This window comes from Rhinolophus hipposideros, assembly GCF_964194185.1.
Source record: "Rhinolophus hipposideros genome assembly, chromosome: 8".
In the NCBI taxonomy this organism is placed as follows: domain Eukaryota; kingdom Metazoa; phylum Chordata; class Mammalia; order Chiroptera; family Rhinolophidae; genus Rhinolophus; species Rhinolophus hipposideros.
Genome location: NC_138054.1, coordinates 71569726 through 71588043, shown reverse-complemented (window position 1 = coordinate 71588043; position 18318 = coordinate 71569726). Strand labels below are relative to the sequence as shown.

Sequence of the window (18318 nt, the reverse complement as noted above, 5' to 3'; positions counted from 1 at the left end):
AAGACATACCCAGAACATAAGGAGACAAAATGCTTTTTAAAGATGGAAAAGGATGTTTCTGTGAAAATATTAAACAAAAAAATAGACTTAAGGGAAAAAAGCATTATTATAAATAATAGGATGACATATCTAATGCATTAACCTATTCCTCTTGTGTAGATTTAAGTCGTACCTCCCAGGAGAAATATGTAATATATACATGACGTTTAGATAGTACAAAGTGCTAAAAAGAACAGAAACAGAGAAGAGAATAGGAAATGTTGGGGGTGAAGGGCTAAAATTTAAATTTTACGATATTTAGGGAAAGACCTGAAAGAAGTAAGGGAGTGATCCATGGGAGTGTTTAGGGAGGAGAAATCCAGGCAGAGGAAGTAGCAAATGCTAAGATTGGAGCACACCTGAGGTGTCATTGGCGGAGCTGAAAGAAGACCAGTGTGGCTGGAGTGGGTGAGGGAAGGGAACAGCTTTAGGAGAGGAACTCAGAAGTAGCAAGGGCCAGATCATGCAGGGCCTTATAGGTCATAGTAAAGCCCTTGATTTTCCCCTGAGTAAGGTGAGGGTTTTGAGTGAATCCAATACTATTTTTAAATGATCGTTCTGGCTATATTGAGAGAGAATGGAGTAGAATGAGGGCAAATGCAGGAGACCAGTTAGAAGGTAGTACAATAATGGGCCAGACAAAAAAAAACATGGTGATCTGGACTGGAGTGGTGGCAGTGGAGATGGTGACAAGTGGCGGGATCCTAGACACACTTTGAAGGTGGAATGAACAGGATTTGCTGATGGGTTGGATGTGGGATACGAGAAAGAAATCAAGACTGACTAGGGATTTCAGACCAGAGCTCCCAGAGGAATAAAGTTGCGATTATCTGAAATGGAGAAGACAGTGAATAGAGCAGGGAATTTGGCGGGGAAAGGGCACCAGCAGTTTGGTTTTGGACATCTTAAGTTTGAGATGTCTACTAAATATCCGATTGAAATTTCAATACATTGTTAGATATGCACGCCTGGCATTTATGGGAGATTTGGGGCTGGAAATATATGTTTGGGAGTCATTAGGCTCTCAATAATATTCAAAGTCATGAGCTTGGATGAGCTCACCTAAAAAGGAGTGTAGAGAGAAGTCCAGGAACTAAGCCCTGAAAAATTCCAATGTTCAGATTCTGGAGAGTTAGTTGCAAGCACAGACTGAGAATAAGTAGCCAGGGAGAGAATGTGGAAGAACCTAAAATGTGTGGTGTCCTCAAAGCCAAGTGAGTAAGGTGTGTCAGGAAGTAGAGTCATCAACTGTGTTAATTGTGGCTGATAGGTCAGGTAAAATAAGAACTGAGCATTAACCAGTGGGTTTAGCTACATAGGCTGGTCTAATATGAAAAGACAGCCGTGCCAATCAGATTCCCTGATTCAGGAAATGTAACAAAGAAATGCTGAGAGATTGCAGTAGCAAACAATAGGAACCAATGTGGACAGTCTTTTGCATTGCTTTTTCCCCAGCAAACAGTAAAAATAGCTAACCTTTATTGAGTGCTGGCTATGTGCCAAGAACACTATTCTGATGCCTATTTTTAAATAGGAAAAGTGGGGCTCAAAAAAGTCAAGTAACTTGCCCCAGGTCACTCAGCTGCTAAGTAGCTGAGCTAGAATTCAAAACCGTATCATCCATTTAATGACTAAACTGCCCTGCCTCTGTTTACGTAAAGGAAAGTCTACATTTAGGCATGGAACTCACAATTATAAAGTACTGATTTGGGGCCAGGTACCTTGTGTTTGCACACATTTTCTCCCTGAACTCTCACAATATCCCTGTGAGATAAATACCACTACTATTGCCATTTTAAAGATGAGAAAACAGAGAACAGAGGAGGTGAGAGGTGTCTTGCTAGTAGACCCACAGGTGGTGGGGAAAGAATGCAAGCCACGTCATCTGTGAGACTGCAGCTCTGCCTGGCCCATCTGTACAACCAATCCTGCCTTTTGCATGGGGTGGGCTGGGAGCAACCAGGCAGGACAGGGCTGGAGAACCTGAGAGAACTGCGGTTGCCCTTACATACTCATCACTTTGAGGTCACTTGGTTTTTAAGCTTGTGACTCTGAGATCCCCAGTCGGAGTCAGCTCCAGGAGCCCCAAGGCAGAAGCTCCCCCAGAATCAGACCAGCAGTCTCTCCATGGCCAGACCTCTGATTGTGAGGCCTAGGCCAAGTATGGGACTGAATCTCCTTCCCGCCCTTTCCTTCAGGCATGCTGGGCCTCTCCCTACCTGTCCGGTGGTGAGGGAACGGCTGTAGCCAGGGATGGAGCTCCGGGGATGGATCCGGGGTGGGACGCAGCAGCTGGCAAAGGTCAAAAGTCCAGATTCAGAATGGGGGTCTGCTAGGAGGTGGAGGAGGGGAATGAGAGCATTGGGGTCCCTGAGTAGGTTCTGTCTTTCAGAAACCCCCCCCCCCCCGATTCCTCAAAATATTCCTGGATAAAGGGAGGCACTCAGATAAGGGCTATCACAGCCCCCCGCCCTTACATGGGGCAGGGCGAGATTCCCCAATCAAGCCCTTAGCAGAGAATGCACTGCTATGCACTACACACACATCTCCTGCAGGGGCCCAGTATCAGCTGCCCATCCTCCACGCCGGCCCTCCCAGTCCTTACTTGATCCGGGCCTGGTCCACACTGGAGGAGCGGCGGGAGGCGAAGCGCCGGGCCAGTGCTTTGGGAGACGTCTTGGGGCTGCCGTCCGAGTCTGCACTCTCCTCATCCCCCATGGCTTTGATGTAGCTGCCGCTCCGCATCCGACGGCAGGGAATCTCCCCGTCCTTGCCCCCACTGGGGTACCCCCCCCAGTCATCTTGCGGCACCTGCGGGGACACAGCCCTACTAAACCCATAGGCCAGGAGCCTCTTTCCCCACAGCCAGTCCCAGCCGGCCACACTCAGAAGCATACAGACCCCAAGCAGGACGCAGGCCCCGGGGAAGTCCTCTGCCTTACAGGAGATGCCTCACCATGCTGCATGGATCTTCTGCTACTTAATTGAGGGCTACTTGGGGAGGAGGTGCAGTGACATGCCAGGTGCCACAGGCTGAAGATCAGAGGCCAAAGTGACCTGTGTCAGTCCCATCCCAGCAGTGAAGAATCACCGGACCTCAGTCACCTTTCACACCTCCTTGTCCTTTATCCTCACAACCTGCTTATATCCCAAATCCTCCAACTCTCCCCTCTGTCTTGGGAGTGGCATCAGATCTGTGTTTCAGAAGGAGCACTCTGACAGTCTGAACAGAGGATGGATTGTGGAGGACTAAGAGTAGGGCAGGGGCTCAAGTGGCGGGAGAGAGACCCATTAGGAGGCTGTTATCCAGGCAAGAGATGATGAGGCCTAAATTAAGACGATGACAATGAGGGGGAAGAGGAGATGGAAATGAGAGGTGTTAAGGAGCATCAGTGAGCCTGATTAGATGTGGGGGGTGTGGGGGTGGGGAGGCGTCAAGGATGATGGGAGGCTGCTGGCTGAGGACCTGGGGGACGGTGCTGTCACTCACAGAGCCATAGAATCCCAGAGAAACAGGTTTGGGGGGAAGGTGGTAGGCTCGGGGTTGAGCCTCTTGAGTTTGGCAGAGGGCTGTTGAGCAGGTGGTTGGATGTTTGGTTCTGCAGTTCAGTGAAGAGATCTGGGCTGGAGGCAGACGTGTGGGAGTCATGGGCGGCAGCTGAATCCATAGGAGTGAATGAAACAGCCCAGGGAAAAAAGAAAGAGCTGGGGAGGGATCCACTGACATTTAAAAAGGGACTGCAAAGAAAGGAAGAGGAGCCTATGAAGTCACCTGAGAAGGAGTGGGCAGAGGGGTAGGAGGAAAGTCAGGAGAATGCCATGTCATGGAAACAGGAGACATTTCAAGAATAAAAGGAGTTGATAATGTCAAATGCCACAGTGCATTCAGAGGTTAGTAATTCAAGCTCAGGAGTTAGATCTATGTTCAAATTCTGTCCCCATCGCTTGCTAGCTAGGTGAACTTGAGCAAAGCTGATTAATCTCTAAGCCTCAGTTTCCGTGTCTGTAAATTGGTAATGATAGTTATGCCTATATCACAGGGTTGGTGGCAAGAATAAATGAGCCAACATAGAGAGTCAGCATAGAGCACGCCCCCAATAAATGTTAACTATTTTTATTGTTATAAGCATTGAAAGGTACCTCTCAAGGAGAGGTCTCAAGAGACCACTGCCAGGAAGGATGTTTTAGCAGATTGGGATGTGGGAGTCAGACTGTAGTGAGGGGGAGAATAAAAGGATGTGAAGAAGTGGAATCTATGGTCTAAGAACTTGGGTATGAAGAACCAAGGCCAACCCAGAAGATAGGAAATGGAAGTGGGAATGGGATTGAGGAAATATTTTTTTAGGATGAGAGACTTGGGCATGTTTACAGGATAAGGGAAAGAGCTAGTAAAGATAAAAATAGTCTTTAAATGTGGAGAGGGACGGAGCACAGACAATTCAAGGGTGGAGGGGACTTTGGGGAGATGGGTTCAAGCCCTGCTACAGGCATCAGACTGGGATGGATACTCCTCTGAGCCAAGATAGAAGGGGATGAGGGTGGCTGGGGATCTAATGAGTCTACAATATGGGTGAGCTGACAGGAATGTGAGGAAGTCCTACACTGTGAAGAATTAGCATAAATGAAAGTGTGGGGGAGAGGGCTGGGGCAGGGAGGGAAGATTTAAAATACTTATTGTAAAGAACAGGCTAAATCGGGTGAGGACGGGGGCTCTGAGAGGGGTCAGGGTTCAGGGGAGGGACAGAGGCTCTGAGGGTGAGACTAGGTGAGGGGACAGAGATCAGTCTGCGAACAGGAACCCAGGGATGGGATGGGGTCCCATGAAGGAACCCACGGGAAGGGATAAGGCTCAGTGAGGGGGTGGGGTTCAATCGGAAGATGGAACACAGGGAGGAGACAGGCTCCATAAAAAAATAAGGGCTTCTAATGGTAAAGGGGTTCTGGAAGGTTAAGGGAGAGCTGGGGTCTAGAAAGAAAAATAGGGTCTCAATAAAAGGGTTAAGGATCCAACAAAGACACCCAGTTTCAGGGGGCCAGTTTCCCCTGCTTTTGTGCCAGGGGAGTACGGGGCTGTCTGGAAGGTCCCTGCAGCCCCTTGTTCTCCCCCAAATGGTTCAGACCTCCCAGTCCTAAGATGCCCTGGAACCCCAGACCCTGATGGATCATTCCTCTTCCCCATACTCTACAGAGAGGAGCCACAAGCAGGCAGAGGGAGGCCAGCAGATGGGACAGCCAGGGCACACTCTGCCACATTGCAGGGTTCCCACTCTAGCCACTGCGGAGCTGCTCAGGCCTCTGCAGGACACTGTGAGGTGCATATTAAAAAGGAAGCCCCCAGGGAGGTCAGGGCAGCCCGGGAGTAGCAGCAGGGAGCAACGGAGTGGCAGCAAGCCTCGAGGACTCAGTTATGGGAGAAGGGTTGGTGTTCCCTCCTTAGCCCCTTTTGTCGGACCCTTCAGTTTGCCAGCTTAGAGAACCTCTCTCCCCAGGGAGGGGACCATCCAAGGCCAACCCAGAAGTCCCGAATCCTAGCAATCTCCAAACTCCCCTTCTGTCTCTCACCCTTTCCTGCTTCCACTGGGGCCCATTTGTTCCCTTGAGCTTTCATGAGTTCCCCATCCAGTAGAGCCCTAATGTGTAAACAACGTACCAATAAGGCCAGTGACACCCAAAAGACACATAGAAGCTCAATTCTCATACCTTTGGACATGCTGTGGCTTCTTCCTGAAACACCCTTAATCTCCTTCTACACTGAGATTCAGTTCAGAGGACATTCTTCCCGGAAGCTGCTCTGACCACCATCACCACAGGTGGGTGAGGTGCCTCCTCTGTGCTCCCACGGTGCCCACCACTGTCTCCTGTCACAGCCTCATCACACTGTATTCTGTCTGCTTCCTTATCTGTCCCACCTCTAAACTGAGCACCTCACAAGCAGCAGCTGTGTCTTCATCTTTATATCCACAGCACCCAGGAAATACTCACTGAATGGACGACTGTGGATTAACTATGTGGAATGTGGGTTTGAGGGATAACCCTCAGTCTGCTGGACCGCTAGAACTTGTATTGACTTTTCCTCCTAAAAGTATGGGAGGGCTCAAGAAAACATGTCAGGGGGTCTGGAAGCGAGGCCTGAGACAGAGAGGAGAAAGGGTTGATGGTGAGATGAGCCCGACCCCATCTTAGTAAGATGGAGAGCGGATAGTGTGGGTTGGATGAAGACTCCATAAGAAGGGGTCAGAGCTTCGAGCCTCATCTGCAGAGACCATAGACATGGTGAAACAGGATAGGGACAGCATGCCAGTTATCAGCTGCACCATCTACTGCCAGGAAGTGTTATCCTGGCTCAGACTACAGTGTGTCCCCAGCCTAGGAAAACCCATGGAACAGGCTCCCAAGGTTCTTCCACAGCCTCATGGGTGTCCTACCACAGGCACCCTAGAATGACAAACCCCAGCAGAGGCACATCCTGCAACTAACTGACCTTCATATTCAAACAAGATTTGAGAAGAAAAAAGGTCTGGAGAAGGCCTGGAGACAGGAGAGTTGCTTTCCAATTGCTGACAGTGCTCCTCCAATGCCAAGGGAAGTTACAGCCAGGAGCCCCAAGCTGTCCTGCGTACCCTCAACCTCATTCTGCGTCCAACCTCACAAGACAGAGGCCAGCACAATTTGTCCAAAACAGCAGGTCAAGGGGAAGTCTTCCTGGCACTGACATACAATGTCAAAATAGAAGAGCTCCTTCATTGCACAAATGGGTAAACTGAGGTCCAAAGGGGGCTCAAGGTCTTAAACAGTGAGGTGGGCAGAGCCTCCCTGCATCCAGGCCCTCTACCATGTGGACAGCTGACCCCCATCCAACCCTTTCCACAGCTTACTGGGTGACAACACAAGGGCTGATGACCCTGTTCCCCACTCCCACCAAAGCCTCACCTGCAGATAGTGATAAGTCCTGGTTTTGGCCTTGGCCTCTGGACCCAGGAGCCCCTTGCCTGGCCCGGCCCCTGGGTATCCATCCCGGCCCTGGCTGACCATCATGGTATGCCAAGCACTTCGCTTGACCGACTGTCCATCCAGTGACATGGACATGCCAGTGCAGGCAAGACAGCGGCCTTCTGACCCGCCCGAGCGCCCCTTGAAGCTCAAGTCCCGGTAGGACCCATCTGGAGCCTCCAAGCAGAAGGGACCTCCTGGCTCCCCAAGGGGCCGCCCACCCGCCAGGAAGCCGCTATCGCTGTCCAAGTTGTCATCAGAGCTCCACCAGCCTGCGGCCTTGGCCTGGTGCCGCCCGTCCCCCTTGCGGTCCTTGCTCTTGCTCCTCTTGCCGTGCCGAGACTGATGGTGGTGGTGGTGGTGGTGGTGATGGTGATGGTGGGAGGTGTGGAGACCTCCGGAGCCCGGGCCAGGGTAGCTATCTCCCCCAGAGCCACCTCTTCCCTCAGCCTTGGGCCCATTATAGTCCCGCTTCCCTGGGGCCTCCAGAGAGTGGGACTTGGCAAAGAGCTTCTGCACAGAGTGAACCAAGTGCCGGATGCGGCTGGGGCTCTCGCTGCGGGCCTCCGGAGCCGTGCCAGACCCCGGCCCTGGCCCAGGCCCGGCCCCTGCTGGACCTCGCTGGTAAGGTAAGGTGTGGAAGCCATCTTGTTGAACTGGCAACTGCTTTTCAAACTGGTCCAGGAGTGTAGGAGGCAGGCGGGGGGCACCCTTGCCCTGTGGGTGGCCCACACAGTCTTCACAGGTGTCAAAGGGACCCTGGCCGGGGTACATCCTGGGGAAGGTGCTGCTACCCCCCCCAACCCCGGTCCCCCCTGGCCCTCCCTCGGGGCCTACAGATGGCCCCTCACTCAGGCTCAGGGGCCCTTCAGGAGAAAGGTGTCCCAGGCCAGCTCTCGGGGCACAGAAGCGGGGCTCGGTGGAGAAGGCCTCCCCAGAGCCCAGCAGGTACGTGGCCCTAGCAGCTGGGCCCACGTCCATATGCTGCTGGTCAGCAAAGCGGGCTGGGCGGGGATGGCTGCCTCGGTCGCCATGGTAACCCCTCATGGCCTCAGCAAGGGCTCTTCATAGTGTTGGGGGCCAGGCCCCAGGAACCTCCTGGGAAAACAGGGGAAAAAGGGATTCAGATTAAACAACAGGCCACTTCACCTAAAACTATCTTTTATTAGGCATTCTTATAGCCCTTTAGGTAACGGATATCAATTCATAGTGATTAATTGTACTATCTTTCCACAAATGGGCTTAAAGTCCTTAAAAGGGTCATACTAGACAAAGACACTCACAAGGGCACAAAATAATACCATCATTCATTGATGCTGCAAATTTGATACTTATTCACAAGAGGATATACTCTTCAGCCAAATGTATTTTTTTTAAATCCTGAGGTTACCAAAAATAAGAGGATACACAAACAGATGTAAAAAATATTCAAAAAAAAAAACCCAGTCATTAAGTGAACTAGCTTTTAACAAGCTGACTTTAGACAAATTGATCCTGAATCACACTTCTGCCCCATCCCTATCCATGAGGAGCCAGGCCTCAGGGTCACAGCTCCCAGCAGCAATAATCAAAGAAAATATGAACCCAAATCTACATATACAGCTTGATTACACAGGAAAACCCCTGCACTTCCTTCCAAACCCTGTTCCTTCCATCTGGCTACAGACTCATTCTCCCTCTCCCCACAACTGAGATAGGAAGGAATAACCTGAGATGACTTCTTTCCTCTTCGGGGTTTCAGATATTCCCCAGTGAAATTTCCCCTTTTGCCTTTTAGCCCCACCCACCACCCCCATTCCACTAGAATGGAGTCACGAAGGGAGGAGAAACCATAAAGAGGAGGGACACTGGATGTACAAGGCAGTATCTGAATCCTAAACAGGGATTGGAACCCAGGAGTTCCTCCTCCAGGGAAAGGTGGGATGGCAGCGCAGGGAGATGATGGAGAGAAAACATTGGAGGCAGTGTCCCTGGCCCCTATCCCAGGCTTGCCAAGGCTACAGGACAGAGAGGTCAGCTCTCAGCAAGAACTGCCTCCAATCAGGACTCCAGAGCTGCCAGGACAGGAGCTCTGGCAGGAGGGGGTGACAGCAGGAGGAACAGGGACTGAGATGCTGGCAGACGGCGCCCTCCCTCATCCCAGACCAGGCTCCTGGGCCATCTGCTGACTAGGAGGGGATGTCAACCTCAAAGACTCCAGAGAGCAGCCCCTCCAAGACTTATGCTCCCTTGCTCCCCACCACCACCTCCCCATACACTGTGTTTCAGGCTCCCTCCAGATTCTGCTCCTGCTCACAACTCATCTCCTACTATTTCCCGAGCACTCGCTATGTACCAGGTACTGTGCCTACCTAACATTCTTTAATCCCATTAAAATCCTATATGTACATGTTATCCACACTTACCCAAGAAAGTTGGGCTCAAAAGGTGCAGTCGCAAAGCCAGTAAGTGCGTGAGTCACTTTGAATCATGATTCGAACCCAAGTTATTCTGATCTGAGAACCTCAGTCTAATCTCCATCTCCCAGACTCTCCTACCACTCACCATCCGGGGTGTCCCATCCTTGGTGTCAGGATGCCCACTGCCAGGCAGAATCCTAACTTCAGGAGGCTCAGGACCACTGTCTCCTGATGGGAAAAAAAGGATGGTGAGGTGAGCAAAGGGGGAGAGATTCTTCCAGAGTCCTCAAAGAACCAGTCTCTGGCCTTGACCATTTCCCTTCCCAACCCCCCAAACGAAGACTGATTGGATGCCCCATGATGCAAAGCCTTTGGGCCCCCAGGGAAATGAGGTCTGCTGAATTATGCAAATACATGCAAATGAGCTTACAGGTTGGACTACCTCCAACTGCAGGTGTCTGTGTGATCTGTCCACGGTGCTGAACCATTGCATTTTTTTTTTCATTGCCCTCAAATATGATTCCATTCTACAAAATTTTGTTGAGCAACTACCACAAATAGGTGTATAGAGGTAATGTTAATGTGATCCCTATGATCGAGGGGCTTATAGCCTAACAGGGGAACAACCTCTCCCATAACGGTTATTTTAGGTCTCTTTATTTTGACGCAAGCTTGTCCCTCCTCCTAGAATCTCCTTTCATCCACCTCCCACTCCATCAACCCTTTCCCTTTCCCATTTATTCATTTTAAGCCCCCCTTCCCTCAAAGACTTTCTGTACTCTTATTCTGGGTTATGCCTCTCTGATGGGCCTTTATAACAACCTGGGTTCCCAGCGAAAGCAGCTATCATACTGCATTGAAATTGTCTGTTTCAGTTTCTGTCTCCCCAACTAGAATGTGGTCTTCTGCAGGGGAGGAGCCAAACCCTATTTATCTCTGGATCTCCGGCACCTAATTCAGGGCTTTGCCCAGACCAGCTCCTTAATAAATGTTCACTAAGTCGATGAATAAATGATTGTGCAGGAAAGAGGTACCAAAATGTTAGGTTAGTTCAGATGAGAACAAGACCAGATGCCCTAGAGGGAAACTGAGGAAGACTTCCCAGAGAAGAGTGTGTTTGAAATGGAGAACAAGATGGCTGTGTGTTCCACGGATGAGAAAAGTCCCACTGGTGGAAACAGTAGGCACAAAGGCAGAAGAGGTGAACAAATAAGGAATTCCGAGGCGTGGGGTAGGAGAGTTCCAGCAGACATTTAGGGTTTGGCAAATACTGTCAAGAGGTGGGAGAGAAAGAGTCAGAAAGGAAGATGACTCTAAAGTTTGCAACAGCTGTGACTGGAAGACTAATGATGCCATTGTTAGACACAGGGATATCAGGAAAAAGGCTAGCTTTGTGGGCATGATTAATAGTAGTGGCAGAGACACAGTCAGACATCAGGAAGAACTTCCTGACCCTGAGCAATGTGAGACACTGAAGAAGACTGTGGTCTCCTGGGAATCTTCTACAAAGGAGAGAGTGATATGCCCAATCCCCGGTCCACCCTGTGGCCTGAGCTGGAGAAACTATTACTTAAATCACCTGGAGGGAACTGAGGTGACCTCACAGATATCAACTGCCTGGCTCTAGGTGACAATTCTTCTCCTCTATTGCCCTTCTTGGGGAAAACAGAGGTGACTTCAGACCAAGATGGCCTCCCAAGCAGTTGTTGGAAAAGCACCTGGAAGCATCTCCTTGCTTTGGAAAGAAGCTATGCTAGCTTGGTCCTTTGTTCATGGAATGGTTCTCCCCTTCCTGCCCCAGGCAGCAGGCACATCTGAGACTCACAGCATAAAAGGCCACTTTGGTGGAAGCTTCTGCCATTCCACTTGCTCTGCTTGTGGTCACATCCAGCTGGAGTCTCACGGTGAGCTTCCCAATGGTGGACATTCCCAGGATTCCGCACATCCCCGCCTGCCCGGCCCCACACAGGTGCTGCTGTCAAGCCACTGAGCCCTCATCAAGTTCCTGTCAAACTCCGGTCTCTTTAGCGTTAATTCATGTTCTCACAGCTCTAGTCTCAGGGGAGATGGGCCCCTGTAATTGCTCTTCTCCAGACAAACCACCCCCAACTCCCTTATTCATATCCTATAGGGCAGCATTGTCTAGTGGAAAAAGCACAAGCTCTGACACCAGAAAGTGTGTGACACTAGTTAAGCCACCTTCCCTCCCTAAGCCTAATAATACTTGCTCACCTATCTCCCAGGATTTTAATATCAAATGATACAATGCATACGAAACCACTTCATAAACTCTAAAAGATTAGACAATGTAATCTTTTATGTAAAGCCTTTATTTTGGATTTCCAAAATGCCCAGTGTCCAAATAATAAACAATACAATCAAATTCAAATTACTGGGGGAAGGAGATATCCAATTTATGGATGTACTAAACAAAATATTTAATTGACATAGATTTAATTATATAGACTTCCTTCTATATATTATGTTTCACAATTACATTCCTCTTGCTGCCATCCCATTACTACACACAATCAATAGGAAGAAAAAAACAAGTGAACAAGTGAGGAGGGGACTAATACTTTGATTCATCACCAAGTCCTCTGGATTTTGCTTCCTAACAATAGATCTACCCACTTCCATACCCACTAAATTATTGTTGGCTGACTAGGTAAAACTCACTCTCAATTTCCTTTTCCCTTTCCCAGACTACCTTGGAGCTAGAGGCCACATGATTCATTTTTGGCTAATGATATGTACATAAAAATTGGATGAGGGTTTCTAGGGAAAATTTTGCCTTTGTGATAAAAAGGGGTGGAACTTGCTAGTATCATTCTTCCCCACTTTTTCTCAGCTTGAATACAACCATGATGCCCAAGGCTGGGGCAGCTATCTTGACACCATGAGAAAAAAGCCTAGAGAATTGCAGAAATACTAGTCCTGGAGACGCTGAGCCATGGAACCAACATAAGCAGTTGCCTTCCTCCAGGCCTAAATGTGGTAAGGAATAAATTCTTCTTTATTCAAACCACTGTTAGCCAGATTTTTCTGTATTTGCAGCAGAAAGCACTGCTAACTAACACAACTACCTCAGAACATAACCTCCTGCCTAGATGTCTGCAAAAGCTCCTACCTGCTCTCCCTGCTTCCGTTCTTTGCCTATTCCAGTCCGAATAGTCACTTGAAAACACAAACCTCATCATGTCACTGCTCTGCTTAAAACTCTTCGTTGGCTTATTGATGTTCTTAAGATAAAACACCTTAATCTGCCCAGCAAGGCCTGCAGGGTCTGGCCCTTCCTACTTTTCCAACATCCTGTCACAACATGCTCCCCCTTACTTTCTCTGCTCCAGCCAGACCAGTCTTTTTGCAGTCCCAGGATCCCTCCCATCATGGGGCCTATTCCCCCTGCCCCAAAAGCTTTGCCCGCCCACCTCCGCCTTGCTAACTCCTACACACCCTTCAGATCTCAGCCCAGTTGTTGCTTGCTCAGGGAAGCTTTGTCTGGCCTCCCCGACTAGGTCAGATCCCCCTGCTGTTTGCTCTCAAGCACTATGGACCTGGATAGCTCTTAAATCATTACCATTTTTCATCTGTGTGATTCAGAGATTGTCTGTCTCTCCCACTAGAATGTAAGCTCCCTGTAAGTGCAGGAATTCCGTCCATCTTATTCACTGCATTATCCCCAATGCTTGGCACATGGCAGGTGTTTGCTGAGTAAAAGTGAGCCTACAAAGAACAAGAACCTTTCAGTTATGGCATTTGATTTCATTCCCACAACTATTCCAAGGGATAGATATTTTATTACACCCCCCTGTCAATTTACAGAAGAAGAAACTGAGGCTTGAAGAGGTTGACTGACCTACCCAAAGTCACAGAGTTGGTGGCAAAGTCAGAAGTCAAAACCAGTGTGACCTCCCTACAATGCCTTAGCTTTTCTCCTCCCTGTGCTGGAAGCCCAGAGAAGCCAAACTTATTAAACACCACTCTGAAGTAAACATAGTAATGAAAATGAGTTTTTAAAAAAAGGAAAGAAAGAAAATAAAGAAACCTCACACATACCACATACTCTAGAGCTAAGCAGAGTGTGGTTTACCCTTTTCCCCTGTGTGGTGAGTCCTGAATTTGTTCCAAGCCCACGGTCAGCGAAGTACAGCACAAAGGTAGCTCCCTGAAGCCCTGTGACAACTCTGGGTGCTGGTGTTATGTTCCCCGTGTTACTGCACCAAGTCATCTCTCTACTGTCCCAGGACACAGAGAGCTGCCCACATAGTGAACCTCTGGGCCCAGGGAAGCAGCCACTTTTGCAATTGCCTGTGGCTGGCTGGCAAGTGAGGAGTGAAGGAGTCTGGGAGGGTGCCGTGGGTGACAAATTCTCTGATGCAGCTCGAATCTATCTGGGAATGGAAGAAATGGCACACATGCCGTCACCAAGAAATTACCCAATTTAGCACCAACGACACAATCCAGCAATTAGTTTCTTAAACCGGAACTTGCTGGGGGCTGCCAGGCTGGCGGGGTTGTTGTTACAAATCTCACCGGGAAACCAGCTGTGTAATTCGCTAGGAGGTTGTCACTGCCCCAAGCAATTACCTTCCAGAAAAGGCATGGAAAATGGGGGAAGAAAAAGGGCAGCAGAGGAAGGAGTCAGAGTGTTTTCTTCTCCCCTAGGGCCCTGCCCAGCCAAATCCGTTGATTTTTCTTTCTTGAGACCTAGGTGACTCACAAAGTCCCTGGATCAAGACAGTTACTGGCGTAGACAGCTGTCAGACTCCCTGGGTTCAAGTCCCTTTCCCTGCCCTACTAGCTACGTGTACTTAGGCAGCTGATTCACCTCCCTTAGCCTATTTTCTCATCTGTAAAATGGGGTAACATTAGAGCCATCAGAAAGATGCTAATGATGTGGAGGTTAACGGGGTAAAGCGTATAAATCCCTCAGTGCCGTACCACGGTGAGTACTCAGTGAAGGTAGCTATCAGGATTTGTACTTTCATTTTCATTTGTACTTTCATTTGTACTCCACTGGTTTAAAGTGTGCCCTTGGGTAGGTCACTTAATCTCTTTGGAGCAGCCAAATAAGACCAAAGATCTTCTGCTGAGGAAAAGCAGTTCCTACTCAAGATTGTCCATGCCTGAGCAACCAGAGGTTCAGGTGTGTTTGACAAATGCCTGTGTTCAGAAGTTGACACAAAGTGATACCTTGGGAAGAGATAAAGATGTCAACAATCCAGTATTAACCGACTCACGCCTCCCCACGAAGCAGGTTGCGAGAGCTGCAAGCTGGGCATGACTGTCCAGATGGCAGCAAAGGGGTACAGTTGCTCTCTTGCCGGGGATTAGTCCTATCTAGTCCCTTCACACTGGAACCTATGAGATCATATCCATACCAGTTCCAACATCGCCGAGCTTCTAGCAGGTGAGGCCTGGGTCCCATTTTGCTGCTGTAGGCCTGGGTTCTTCCATGCCAGTGGGTGAGCCATGTGTGCTCTTGGGACCTCAAAGTTTCAGGCTTTGCCTACCCATCCCCTTTGCCTGGGTCGACTTAACCAGAATGGCCAGGATTCTGCCTCGATTTCCCTCTAGAGTACAGTCCTCTACTCCCCCCAATCATCCTGGTAGCCACTTGGGTGTCTACTGTGAAAGGCCTAGCTAGTGGGGAGCCTGAACACAGAGTTTCTGACCTGCAGCCCACACTCCTGAGCCCTAGAGAGACATTCCTCCCCATACCCCTTCCCTCCTGCATCCAGTTCTGCCTAAGTCCCCTGGACCATTTTGACACCGGCTTTGCCCAGTGCCTTCGGCAAAACCTCTATAGCTGAGCTGGTATCCCGGTCCCGGGCCTCTCTCAACCCCACTACCCAGCTCAGTTGCTAAAGACTCAGCCCTTAGGACCCCAGGGGAAAACTTCCTTCTCCTACTCTCACTGACCCAGAAAGCAGAGAAGGGCGGAAGAGCAAAATAGGAGGGAGGGTTGGGGTGAATGAAAAAGGTGAATGAAAAAATTCACCTTCATTATTTAATCAACACTTCCTGGGGGGTTTTTTTACAGAAAATGGGCTACTGCTCCCAAACACTAGAGACATTTAGGCAGTTCCAAGTCTAAATCCATCTCCTGAACTCATTGGACAGTGCTCAGCCTGTGAACAACCCACACTACCTATCATCTCTTTGAAAATCCCACCTCCGGGGGCTTTGCACTTGATGTTCTCTCTGCTGGAACGCTCTGCCCCAGATATTCCCATGGCTTCCTCTGTCTCATCTTTCGAGTCTCAGCTCAGAGACACCTTCCCTGACCACTCACTAACTAGAGTTGAGCCCCATCCCCCACGTACATTCTATATCACCTGTTTTGTTGCTTCATGGCACTTACCGCTCTTTGAAATTATTTTCTTTAGCTATTACATGTTAATAGTATGCCTCCCCATAGCAGAAGATAAGCTCCAGGAGAGCACGGACTATGTCTGCCTGACGTGCTGCAGTATTCTCAGTATCTAGAACAAGGCCTGACACTAACAGGTGCTCAAAAAATATCTATTGCATAAATGACTCTCCACGTGCTGCCCTCATCCACTCTACACCTGTGCCCAACAGCCCACAGAAAGGACCTCTACTCCTTTCCCTCTAGAGCAGGGGTGTCAAAACTGTGGCCCGCGGGCCAACTGCAGTCCGCAATCCATTGTTAATTGGCCCGCAGCAAATTCCAAAAATATATTTAGTTTACTTAAATAAACCAGGTGAGGCAATACGTACTTCACCTCGAGTGAGTGGCCTCGCTGTTTGTGTATTTTACCGCATATGGCCCTTGGTGAAAAACGTTGAAAAAAGTTTGGACACCCCTGCTCTAGAGGCTTCAGAGAACTACTGGAGGATTCAGGATTAGAAATCCAGCCTGGATTTCTGTTTGCCTTTTGAGGACCTCCCACCCCTTGAGCATGCCAGAGACAGCAGAGAAACCCTGGTGGCCAAAGATGGTGGCATCTGAGAGAACAAGAGGCCTTTGATTTGCAGACCACACCAACCCCTTCAGGCAGGGCTGGTGGTCTCTCTTCCAACTCCAGGAATCTGGAAGGGCAGGCCCAGTGACCTTGTTGCTGGGATTAGAAAGACGGTCATCTGCCTCCAACCTTTATTTTGCAGCCTACCTGTATGACCACAAACAACTTGTTTTATTTGTCTGAACCTCTATTTTCTTGTCTGTGAAATAGGGCGAAGAGAACAATACCTACCTCCTAAGGTTATGGCAGTGAGTAAATAAACTGATCTGCCCAAGGCAAGTGGCACGTATGTCTCCATATGTTGGCTTCTCCTGACTTGAGCACCCTAGTGCCTTCTTTCATTTGTATGTATTTGATGAGAATTGAGCTGGTGCTGCCTCTGCTGCCAGAATGCCGCCAGACCTGAGCCTGCCAGGGCCATCAGAGAACAACAGTAGGATCCCAAGTTAATGGCGAGGTCCACTGGGCAGCAGCTCTTCAGCCAGACTAGGCCCATAGCCTTTCCTACCCTCTGGCCCAAATGTCTGGTTCCCCGATGGAGTTCAGAGCTAGGACTGCCTCTTGGGTTAGCACACTGTCCTATAAGCTCTCTCTGTGAGTTAGGACAGGGCCTGCTTGCACTAGGGCCTACCTCCTTCCTTGGGCCTCTCCCACCGAGGAGCCAAGCACAGGGCTGGGCCTCACGGGACCCCACGGAGTGTTTAGTTCACTGACTGCCAGGTTCATGTGGTGGCACCTCCCACCCTCCAGCTCTGCCTGCTCCTGTCCCAGCCTCCAGGGTATGCTCTCATCTCTGGCTTCTAGGCTTATCAGAAGCCAGGACTACTGTGGGAGAGAGCATGGGGAGAAGAAGCAACACAGACTGTGAGATCCTTCAACCTGGAAGGCCTATCTCCCCAACTTTGCCCTCTGATGCAGTTCAGGTATCCTCTCTTCCAAGAAAGATTTCTTAAACGTACCCTCCCCATCAACCCCAGGGCACAGTGGTTGCTACCTCATCTTGGGTCCCACACACAAGTAGGGTAAACATTTGTTTGCAAGCTGTGAGTGCCTCTAAAAACAAGTATTCATCTGATCTATCTCTGTATGGACAAGACCTGGCATATAGTAAGTGCTCAGTAAGTTCAGGGTCAGTGTTTGAGCCATCAAGAAGTAGTACCCCTCACAGGGGCATAGGGAGAGGAGAATGGAGAGGACAGGAGGGAAATGACACCCTGCAGCTGGACCAGAACTCCCCAGCAGGCAGAGGTGGTCCAGTGTAATTTGGGCTCCCTAAAGATCTGGGAGTATCCTGTCCAGAGAGGCATGCACACAGAAGTTGGAGGGCTACTTTGGAGGATGGCATACGATGGATTCAAGCACTGAATACATTTCAGGCCAAACAACCTCTGATGCCTTTCAACTCTGAAGTCAAAGGCTCAGAATGCCTACAACTCAGCAGGCATCGAGTTCAATGCTTTAGATACACTTCTTCGCATAGTTCTTGCAACTATCATGAGGTACCATCATTACTCCCACTTTACAGATAAGGAAATTAAGGCTTAGAAATGTAAAGAAAACTGCCCAAGGCCACAAGTCATGGTGGAAGAGGGATTTGAGTCCAGGCACGACACTGTCAACCACTAAGAGACCGAGCCCTGGCAGGTCGAAAGCAGCAGCATGTCTGTCTAACCAAACTTGTCTGATGAGGTCACCAGGTAGACCCCCAGTGCCCTGATTCATCACGCAGCCTCAGGGCACCTCCACCCCTGCCATGCCTCCTTTGCACATGGGCATACATGTTCCCAAGACTGCTTATTCACAACCGAACACATGTGTTCATCCAGAGGCAGGTTACACAGTCGTGCAGTCATCCAACACAACGCACAGAGCATTTGACTTCACATATATAGTCCTCA

General features: G+C 49.5%; 1 protein-coding gene across 3 annotated transcripts in view; it reads right to left on the bottom strand.

Moving 5' to 3' along the window:
• Positions 1-18318, bottom strand: part of DLGAP3 (DLG associated protein 3) — a 56579-nt gene that overhangs the window by 26439 nt on the left and 11822 nt on the right. For 2 of the 3 annotated variants that reach the window (XM_081057980.1, XM_081057981.1), the window contains exons 2-5: positions 9574-9656; positions 6970-8127; positions 2645-2850; positions 2259-2331 (exon numbers count right to left, since the gene is read on the bottom strand). In XM_081057980.1, the coding sequence (XP_080914106.1) occupies positions 2259-2331; positions 2645-2850; positions 6970-8076 (1386 nt within the window). In that variant the 5' untranslated portion in view covers positions 8077-8127; positions 9574-9656. Of the gene's footprint in view, positions 1-2258; positions 2332-2644; positions 2851-6969; positions 8128-9573; positions 9657-13008; positions 13546-18318 lie in introns of those variants that run through there. The other variant, XM_081057982.1, reaches the window with a different exon arrangement.